The sequence below is a fragment of the Sinocyclocheilus anshuiensis genome, unplaced genomic scaffold (genome assembly GCF_001515605.1).
Source record: "Sinocyclocheilus anshuiensis isolate Anshui unplaced genomic scaffold, SAMN03320099.WGS_v1.1 scaffold118, whole genome shotgun sequence".
Taxonomy (NCBI): Eukaryota; Metazoa; Chordata; class Actinopteri; order Cypriniformes; family Cyprinidae; genus Sinocyclocheilus; species Sinocyclocheilus anshuiensis.
Window position 1 is genome coordinate 764,370 of NW_015546020.1, and position 11,377 is coordinate 775,746.

Here is an 11,377-nt window from a genome sequence, read left to right on the forward strand (position 1 = left end):
CAACCACTCCCTAGTGCCCCTTTTTTGGTTTGGGCCACTGCCCCTCAAAATGTCTGTGCAGGGCCCTGATGCTGTCTACACTGGATGCGGCACGACACGACAAATCCCTGACAGTAAACTGCTGCCGCGTTCTATTTATGATGTGCTGACACAAATTTCAAATGATTTTCAACGGTTGCTTCGTCGTGTCCAGTGTAGACAGAAGCTGTGTCCGAAACCGCTCCCTATCCAATATAGTGCGCTATATTGGGTGTCAGCCATTTTGTAGTGCTGTCCGAATTCTGAGTGAACGACTTCATTCCCTACATTCGTCCACTACTTTTTACCCACAATGCATTCTGATTTCGAGTGTACAACCGATGTACACTTGCTGAAGCACTATTTCCCACAATCCAATGCGGAGAACCGGCGAGCTGGAAGAGAGTGCGGGAGCGAGCTAGTTTGAATGAGAGATGCCATTTACATCTTTATTATTTCTGCTTTAACGTTTATTTCATACATTATGTATATTAAAATATGTTATGTAGGCTAAAATATGTTATGTAGGCAATAACTCAGTTTAATATTTTACTAATTTACTGAGGTGGCATCGTTAACTTACAAAAATGATGATAACAGTAAACTGCTGCCGCGTTCTATTTATGATGTGCTGACACAAATTTCAAATGATTTTCAACGGTTGCTTCGTCGTGTCCAGTGTAGACAGAAGCTGTGTCCGAAACCGCTCCCTATCCAATATAGTGCGCTATATTGGGTGTCAGCCATTTTGTAGTGCTGTCCGAATTCTGAGTGAACGACTTCATTCCCTACATTCGTCCACTACTTTTTACCCACAATTCATTCTGATTTCGAGTGTACAACCGATGTACACTCGCTGAAGCACTATTTCCCACAATCCAATGCGGAGTAGCGACGAGCTGGAAGAGAGCGCGGGAGCAAGCGAGTTTGAATCGGTTTGAATAAGAGGTTTACTTATCTTTCTTATTTCTGCTTTAACGTTTATTTCATACATTATTTATATTAAAATATATTATGTAGGCAATAATTATTGAGTTAACTCAGTTTAATATTTTACTAATTTACTGAGGTGGCATCGTTGTTAACTTACAAAAATGATGATAATTTGGTGGATAATTAAAAAATGTTCGTTAATCACAGTAGGTAGAGTATTCAGTCTGATGTCAAATTAACGGTCACCTAAGGGCGCTCTACGACCATTATCTTATCTGAGCTCAAAACGCTGCTAGGGAGAGTGTCAAGATACTAAAAATAATAAATACATAAAATTATGAACGTGTTAATGTGTTTATTTTTGTTCTCAGATTAATTGTATTTAATGATTATGAACATAAAAGCATTACAAAACAAATTAATAATATACCATATATGAAACCACAAAGCTGACGGTGACAGATTTTAGGATTTTTTGTCAAGTTAGGAGGTTTCTGTAATACCCCCTTCCTATCTGTGGTTAAGATAAGATAACACGCTTAGGAAATGCTGTTCTGTAATAGCTTTTGTCCTAAATGTGGTCCTAACTGAAATTACCATGGTTACCAAACAGATAAGATAAGATTTTAAAGTTAGGATCTTTCTGTAATACGCCCAAAGGACGCGCTCAGGACAGTTCGGACATTGCGTGAGTCAGAGGTAAAAAACTAAATAAATACTGTTCAGTTTCTTGCACAGACCGATCTTTTGTGACACATCAATGTATCGTCACGAGCCGCAGGCTTTCATTTGGTTTTGTTTGTGTTATGTTTTTTTTTTTTTTGCTCTCAAAGCTGTGATTCCCATTCACTTCCATTATAAGACTGACAGACTGCAACGGTTTGAGTTCAAAATCATCATTTGTGTTCTACGGAAGAAACAAAGTCTCCTACATCTTGGATGCCCTGGGGGTAAGCAGATAAACATCAAATTTTCATTTTTGGGTGAACTATCCCTTTAATTTTAATGTATTTTTTAATATTGTGATAGAATTGTGATAGATGGTTTGGTATGCACATTGTTTTGACAGATATTGAACTCCTATTGTTGTTATAAATGGTATGCATGGTCATATTAACATTTAACTGATTAAATTAAAGACACGTGGAAAAACATGTTAAGAGCACCACCACCTGGTAAGACTTTTCAGATGTAAGATGAAAGCAATATCAAACTCCAAAACCTCAAGAAATAATAATAATAAAATTATAATAATAATAATAATTAATTACTTAATTAACAAAACACAGAAATACGTGAAACTAGCTGACAATGACTAATGCCATTTAAGGACTATTAGCCTGCCTATAATACCGATTAACTGGAAATTATATAGAAAAGAGTTAAAGTTCTGGTTGTATTATTATTGTAAAATAGTTACACAAAACACTTTTTTTTCTGATGCCCTCTAACATTGGAAACACACTTTTAACGCTCTTCCAATATTTTGCTGTTCTGTTACAATTATCATGATTACGATTTTTGGTGCTGTGAAATCAGCACCAAATGAATGTATTTTCTCTTCAACTAGGACTGCATGCATTTTGCTGTATTGTATTATGAACGTAATAAAATAGGCTATATAGGTGCACAAAAAAAAAGGATTGTGTGTGACCAATCTGAATCACTAAAGCAATTTTTACAACTTAATGTTACTCATTTTCCGACTTCACTCTCATAACATTAGATTATTCTCAGTCTTAGATTATTTTTTATGCAATTTTATTAATACAAAGAGAGGACCTATTTGGCATGCCAAACACAATGACTATAGAGCTGGCGATCTTCACAGGGGGGACTATTTCTATGGGAGGGCCCTACTGTGCCTAGTCGGGCCAAATGGTGGATGTTTTGCACGTGAATACAGGTTCCCTCCAGGTTCCCGCTGCCTGGCGCTTTTGGCCAATGACATTAGGACAGACAAGAAACGTAGCCAGAGAGAGTGCGTTACTCTCAGCCTGCGCCTCGACCGTCTTTCTGTACGAGAGATTTATTTGCTGCAGCCAGCTGCCGAATTGCATTTTGCGACCAGCGCTACTATAAAGAAAATGGATGAAACGGTTAAGGACAACACGGAGGAGTGTGTAAGCGGTATCAGTGATGAAAAGGACGAGGCTATTGGTTTGGAGGAATCGTCGGACGAGAGTGCAGCTTCCAGCGTGGACTCCACAGAAGAGATCATTCGTTTGGAGCTAAATAATGTCTTGAGGGCATTTAACTGTTTAATGGTCGCCATACAAGTTTAAATTATTCTAGATATGCATATGCGTTTATTAAAATTAAATGTATTCGTTTTAAAGCAATTTTATGTTGCATCTTGCATTGCTTTATTAATAATCCCTCATAAAATTTCTGCATTTTTTTCTATTCCATACTCAAGCAATGTTAAGAATTAACTAACGATTACTTTACAAGTAGTAATCGAAGCAACATTTATTGACTTTATTGAATAATAATAGTAATGCCTTCTGTAGAGCTGCTTTATAATTGAAATAAATTTGTTTCATAATTGGTAAACATTCTAACATTGATACTAATTATTGCGTTTAGTTACTGAACTAAACTGAGGTCAACTTTAATAATTGTTAGATGTTTTAACACTATTTCCTGTTTATTCTGTGAAGCTACATTCTATTTTTGAGTGTAACACATCTGTGCCTGTATATTTACATCACTAATGCAGTTTTCTTTGCTTGCTTAATGCAACAGGTTTTCAGAAGTCTCAGATGATGATGATGACTGGTATCCTGAGGTCACTCCACGAAAAAATAAGAGATCTGGTCTGTCTTCTGTATCACCATCTCCAGCAAAGTCTTGCAGGTCTGGATCACCTGCCTCTGTGCGAAGTGGCGAAGGGAAAGCTAAGAAAAGCAGCACGAGACGATCCCTACCTTTCTCCAAAAGCATCTCAGAAGAGAAGTGGAGAAGTGCAGATGAGCCTGATATTGAGCCGGCACATCCAATATTCAGACCTAAAAACACACCCGGCCCACAGTTAATCTCCGGTGCATCATGCAGTCCTTTGCAGTATTTTGAGTTGTTCTTTTCAAAATCAGTGCTAAAGACAGTTTTAGAACATACAAATGTGTATGGAGCCATGCGTCAAGAAGGAAAGAAGCAGCCATGGGAGAATATTACAATAAAAGATCTAAAGTCATTCATAGCACTGGTGATTTATATGGGCGTGCTGAAATGCTTCTCGCTGACAGACTACTGGAAAAAATCGGACTTATACCGTCTGCCGTATCCTGTACGAATCATGACTGGGAAGAAATTTCTTAGAATCTCTCGGGCTCTCCATATTAGTGATTCCAAAGTGGATGCAGAGAATGACAAGAAGAGGGGAACACCTGAATACGACCGCCTGTGTAAGATCAAACCACTGTACCAGGACATTAGGGATGCCTGCAGAGCCTCTTTCCATCCCTTTCAGAACATCCCCATTGATGAACGAATGGTGGCATCAAAGGCTAGAAACGGACTCAAACAATACATGAAAAACAAACCTACAAGATGGGGGTACAAACTCTTTGTACTGGCGGATTCCCTCTGTGGCTACACATGGGACTTCTTCATTTATGAAGGAAAGGCAAAATCAGAGGAGAGCAAAGGTATTAGCTATGACTCTGTCATGATTCTGGCAAATGAAAGGTTGTTGGGAAGCGGCTACAAACTGTTTGTTGACAACTTTTACACCAGTCCCAAACTCTTCAGAGACCTGCTCCGTAAAAAGATCTGGGCTTGTGGCACCGTTCGCGCAAACCGCATTGGCCACTCAAAGATGCAGGCTCCTCGCGGCAATATTAGCTGGTTTAGGGAAGACAATCTGCTGTGTGTTGAGTGGAAGGACAAGAGGGATGTGCTGATGTGCTCCACCTTTCATAAAGCCTTTAATGGGGACTCCATAAAGAGGAATGTGAAAGGAGCCGATGGAGTTTGGGCCGTTCAGGATTTCCCCGTTCCAGCCGCAGTGCTGGACTACAACAAGTTAGTAGATTTATTCAGTGGTGTGAAGTTTGTTCTTGTACCTTTTAAATTACGCATCTTATAATGAATTTTCCATTCATTCCAGGCACATGGGAGGAGTGGATCTGTCTGACGCACTTATAGGATATTACACAGTTCTGCATAAAACAAAAAGGTGGTATCGGTCCTTCTTTTACCACTTTGTGGACATCGCTGTAGTCAATGCCTTCATTCTGCACCAGCAGACGGCCAAGATGAAGAACCAGAAGCCTCTGACCCAGAAGGCCTTCCGGGAGGCGCTTGTAACTGAGCTTGCATCTGCCCCTGCACAAGTACACGCAACTCTTACCCCTTACTCCCATTTGCCCAAGTACATCAATGGGGACAGCACTTTTGGAAGACGGAAATGCAAAATGTGCCACAACAAAACTCCAGTCATGTGCGTGACTTGTGATGTGGCATTGTGCTTCGTTCCTAAGCGCGACTGTTTCACTAGCTGGCATTACCCAGATAGCAGTAGCGAGAATGAGACAGATTAATGGCCTAAGTACTGGGATTTTGAGTCTAGTGTGCACCTCGTAGATGAGTGCAACATCAAACACAAGAAAGACAATACTCAGAATTGGAGCATGACATTTGCATAGTAGTGTGAATCGAATACGATGAGAGAGGAAAATGAGAGTGGAATAACATCTGCAACATCAAACATACAGTACAGCGCAACCAATGAATTGGGATCTGTTACTGTTTTTTTATGCGTACTTAACACTTGTGAGACTTAAATTAGTGTAGTTACTAAAAATGTGCACATTTAATAAAATGCACAAAACATATACTATACTGCATTTGTGAGTAGTTATAGAATCGATCTAATCAAATAAAGAATCAGTAACCAATTCCGTTAAATTAAATCGGACGTAAAAAAAGAAATTGTTGAATTCTTTGATTCTGATCGCTACTTTTTCTTGTATATGTACTTGATTTTCGAAACGTTTTGATTAATCATGCCGCTTCTCGTAATAGTGTATTTCATGCAAAATATTCTTGCTTTATTCACGTTAACATTATGTCTTTAATCTCCTAATTGCACAACTTAAAGGGATAGTTCACACAAAAATTAAAATTCAGAAAAATAAAAATGAAAAATAATGACTTTATTCCACATTTTCGTCTCTACTGTGACAGTATAATGACGCAAGCGTGTGGCGGCGCTGACCCCACACGCTCGCGGCATTATAGTGAACTAACCCTTTAATTTGTGCAACATTAATCTTAGATTATTCTCAGTCTTATATTAATCTTACATTAATGTAACAGCTGTTGTAAATAGAGCGCACTCCTGCTTAAATTTCTCCATCGCTGTTTATTCTTTGATAAAAGAAGGAAGGTTAGGAAAGTTAGTGACTTTTAGAGGAGTTTGTAAACAGTATTGATGAAGATGAGAAGATTCCAGACTCCAAATCACAAGAGATGTTTATCGATGGACTTGATCCATCGATAAACCTCCTTAATCAGTGAGTTTCTACACATTTTTAATTAAGCTTTATTAACACAAAGAGAGGCACAAGTTAATGTTCGTTTACTCTTTTGTGTTTCACCTTTCCTTGGATCTTCATGATTCAGTTGACGCAGCTGATCTTCAGACATGTCCAAACACCTGGCTCGCAGTTTTTTGAATGGCTCTTTTTTAAAATCAGTCCCGTGAACAATTATACAGTATGTGTCCAAATGTCAGGAAGGAAAGAAGCAGCAGTGCCATTTTTACCTCTCCTGTCACTGATGATCTACATGGATCTGCTGAGATGGACTATTGGAGGATGTCATACATCTACAGACTACTTTTTGACCACTTGTAAAACAGTCAACAAAATGGTGGTACCAACATTCATTGTTACCTAATTGTTCTAGTTCATCTTTAAGACTTCTTGCATATTTAATCTAATTTTGTGAATGTTTTCTTGCTTACAAAGGTTGCTTGATTCCTTGAAGGTAAATGGATTGCTGTAATTGATCTGTTTGGTAACGCAGAAGCTGATGTTAACGGACTTGACATGCTTGTTGCCACAAGCTAAATTCGAGTTTGCTAGAGGCGTTCGAGGCATGATTGTTACGCAATAGCAGTGGTTTGTCATTTATCGCTTGTTTGCCTGCCAATTCATTGTTTGTGATGTACAGTAGTTCCTTTGTTAAAATAGTATTTTTGAAATTCATTTTCTACCATAACAGTTGTATCCAGCTGTGCAAACTACCACATTTATTAACACTTTAGGAATGAAATAATAAGCTTGTTGGGAAAATGGCATTAAATACTTAAAAAAATTAAAAGTTTATTTTGAGATTTTAGTCATTTCAAACGTTTATAAGCTTGTGAACTTTATTGAAATAATAATTTCATTAAATTAGCATGAAAGGATAACTGCTTTTGAATTATTTTAAGGCCTGAATTTCCTTATGAAGAGGTAGCATCTCTCCTTCAGTAGAGTGAAGTTAAGATCCCATACACTCTGCATTGGTATCCCATCATGCTTTGCGTTTCTGTGCTTTGGTTTTGGCTTTGCCGCTGGTCTTTGCCGCAGATGACTTCTTCAGACTCACCTCCACTGGGTAATGATCACTGATGCCCAGGGCCTGCCGTAGATCAATCATATCAATATATTATTTACTTTATATCTATGCAAACCTCAAATTTACATATACAAATTGACATATGTACTGTAATTAATATACTCACCATTTCCTCTGAAAGTTTGTAGGCTTGCTGAAAGTTAAAAGGTTTTGCAGATCTTGGCACAACAGCTTTAAACATGTCGTCTTTATACACCACAATCCTAGGAAAGAAATACTTGCCATCAACATTTTCCTGAACTTGGCTGGCAGATTGAACTGTCCTTTAAGGGTACGTTTACACAACAACAGTGTACTAAAATCGGAAGAGTTATTCTTTCGCATTTTTTAAATGTTTTGCATATAGATGACAACTTTGTCAAAGCAATCCCCCTTTACATGGATCCACGAAAGTGACTAAATCTTTGCATTATGCCATTATCAGGCCAGTAGTTGGCAATGTTATTTTGTAAAGAAACACTACGCATCTGCGCACATACTCATTCCTATAGACTGAACGCGTAATATGCATGTACATGACATCACCGTTTTCACAAATTAATTTCTGTAGTTTACACCGAGATGATGCACTTTGAATCCCATTTCCATAAGTTTGCTTTTTCAGGTTGTGTAAATAGATGGCCAATAGAGCTTTAGTCAGGGTCCACAACATGTTTAATTTTTGACAAACATCTTTCCAAATTAAGAAATGTTCAGTAGACAAAAACTCCAAAAAACAGATTTTAAAGTTGGGAAAATTACATGATCTAGAACCTTTATACAGTGCGTGCCACTGTAGAGACTGTGGGCCAGATTTACTAAACAGGGCAAATTAGCGTGTGAGATTATAACCAAAGCAATCTACCAAAAGCAGCACAAATTAGCGTAGAGTTGCAAACAAGTCGATGATAATCATGTGTGTCTAATCTACTAACTGAAGGAGTGGATTCATCACGGCCTTCATAAAATATATATATTAAGTTTATCTTTTTGCATGATTATTGATCAAGTTATTAATCAGTATTTCATTTCATATATTATTAGTGATTGAATACAATTATTTACCATATACTAGTAATAGTCACTAAGATGAACTGGATGTTACTGGAATGTGCTTTTCTCTTGTTCGTGAGAAGCTTCTTCCTTTGCTAATTCCCTTTTACTCCTCTTAGGTTAAAGGTCTCATATATATATATATATATCATAGAAGGCAGCAGGGCCTCTCGTCTACCTGATAAACGTGTTCTCAGAAAATTTAGGTTGTTTTCTTTTTCTATGTCTGTATATTACAGAATGAAGATGAATATTGTCCAAGTTTCTCATCTTTCTCCCTCTGAGAAGCTGCACTCATTGTCTGTGTTTTGGGAACAGTACCTGATAAGAGTAAGAGCCTAGCTACTTGACCTCGATAAGGGTTTCTTTATGTTTGTGTGTTGGTATCAGTCTGTTGCAGGAGCAGTCTCCAGGAAGATTCAGGATGACAACCAGGAGAGAGAATATATGAAGATCTTGATGCAAGGATGGAGACATACGCCTGGGACACATTAATCGCTCGTCACCGAAATAACCTTCGAAGATATGCTTTTAACTTTATGTACATCTGTTAAGATTTTACTTGTTTTTCTGCTATTTGAGCCAATCAGAATTCTCTTTATAAGTAATTATGTAGTTAGCGACCTTCTGTTAAGAGTATAATTGCTGCTGTACTGAGAATGTACGCAGAGAGCGGCCTACGAACTCCTTGAGAGTATTGAAGTCGACTTCTGCTGATGAAACTGCAAACTATTTTCTTCAGTTCATTTTTCTTCAATTGACTTCATCTCTGACTCCTGGTCTTCATTCATCATACCTGGTCCTTGGGTTTATCTGTAAATTCCCCTACATAACACAGGCGCAAAATGGGGCGTTAAATAATGGCGCAAATACCAGTAAACAAACTACCGCAAAACTTAGTAAATAAACTTGCATGATTTATTTAAATACTCTCCGCCCATACATTTTGCGCCTGAAGGGGAAACTCTTACAAATGCGTATGCAACAAGTCAGACACAAAAATAGCCTTTTCATTGCTAATGTTTCACTGCATGTCTTTAGTAAATCATGACAGTATTTTTCAAAGCCAAAAGAGGGTTTGTGCTGGCGCAAGCTGTTTGTACATCTCTATCCGTCACAGCCTCGCATTTTCTACACTGGGTGCAACTTTTCTTGCGTTGTACCGTGCCGTAGCAGTTTGAGGCTGTCTACACTAAACTCATCAAAGTGATAGTTCTGAATACATTTGTAGTGTTGTCATAAGTAGTGCATGTTAGAAATAAAACTGGGGCTCTATTTGCTGTTGTCGGATTGGATCAAGGCAGCAGATGAAGGGTGAGTAAATTATTACTTATATTTCTTCCGCCTCACCTGTCGTAGGTGTGGTCATTGGACTCAATGACTGTGGTGTCCACATCGTCTCCAATCAGCCAGTGGAAATCGGGGTCGCTGCGGATCCTGATGGCCTTCATCTTCTTCTTGGAGACGTAAGCGCCGTCCGCGTTGAAGTCACCAAGGATCATGACATTCTGTAAGACAGTGTGTGAGCTTCCTCTCAAACTCTAATAAATGTTTGGCCAAACTAGAGCTCACTTGTGAATTTTAGTTGGACAAGAATTTCTTTATCTCCACATTAGATAAACTACGGTCAATCCACCCACATCTTTGAAATGTGTACATTCTTGTATTTGGCAGACGCTTTAACCAAAACAACTTCCCACTGGAATGTGTTGCATAGGCCTAAACTCACATCCGTCTTCCATTTATCTTTGACATGCAGAAAGACGTCGTATAGTTCATCCAGTTCTTTCTGTGAGTCTTTAGGCTTTGTGTGAACAGGTATCAGCACCAAATCTTTCAGCACTGAAAGAGACGGACAAAAATGACTAGCAATGATTGAGCACATGTGATCAACCTCCTGAAATATTTACGGTTGTGTAGGAGCATGGAGTTGCAATGAACGGGTGAATAAGGCCTTCAGTTTTGGTCAGTTTCTCAAATGAGTTATATGGACCACTTTTTATGGTGGTTCTACATCTGTTGATGAAGTTGAAAGCTCCAAATCCCATTTATTCCCAATGCACCGAAGAAATTCGCACAGGATGACATGTGGGTGAGTAAATGATCCCAGACTTTTCATTTTGGGGCGAAGTATAAATCATGCTGTCACTGAAGACTTTTAAAGTGAAAGTGAAGTGACATGTGGCCAAGTATGGTGACCCATACTAGGAATTAGTGCTCTGCATTTATCCCATCCAAAGTGCACACACACAGCAGTGAACACACACACGGAGCAGTGGGCAGCCATTTTTTGCTGCGGCGCCCGGGGAGCTGTTGGGAGTTCGGTGCCTTTTTCAAGGGCACCTCAGTCGTGGTATTGAAGGTGGGAGAGAGCACTGTACATTCACTCCCCCCACCTACAATCCCTGCCGGTACGAGACTCGAACCCGCAACCTTTGGGTTGAAGCAGAAATTGAAGTGTTACCTGTGTGTTTACAGCGGAAACGCAGGATGAAAGGCTCTCGAGAGAAAGCGTCCTCGTCACCCACTTGATTGTCTTCGTATTGGTACGTGTCAACCAGTTTAGCCTCATCTTCTCTGTAAGAAATTAGCAAAAAGTTTTTTCAGTGCAATACGAATGACTATTCATTCAGAATTAAATATCCAAGTTCATTAAAGGGTTAGTTCACCCAAAAATAAAAATTAGCCCATGAATTACTCACCCTCAAGTCATCCTAGGTGTATATGACTTTCTTCTTTCAGACGAATCCAGTCGGAGTTATAT

General features: G+C 38.8%; 1 protein-coding gene across 2 annotated transcripts in view; it reads right to left on the minus strand.

Moving 5' to 3' along the window:
- Positions 1–7,356: 7,356 nt before the first annotated feature.
- The window catches only part of LOC107698583 (deoxyribonuclease gamma-like), a 16,593-nt gene continuing 12,572 nt past the window's right edge, over positions 7,357–11,377 (minus strand). The window contains exons 5-9 of one of the 2 annotated variants that reach the window (XM_016499632.1): positions 11,078–11,190; positions 10,343–10,455; positions 9,964–10,121; positions 7,688–7,784; positions 7,357–7,584 (exon numbers count right to left, since the gene is read on the minus strand). In XM_016499632.1, coding sequence (XP_016355118.1) covers positions 7,477–7,584; positions 7,688–7,784; positions 9,964–10,121; positions 10,343–10,455; positions 11,078–11,190 — 589 coding nt within the window. In that variant the 3' untranslated portion in view covers positions 7,357–7,476. The remainder of the gene's footprint in view (positions 7,585–7,687; positions 7,785–9,963; positions 10,122–10,342; positions 10,456–11,077; positions 11,191–11,377) is intronic. The other variant, XM_016499631.1, reaches the window with a different exon arrangement.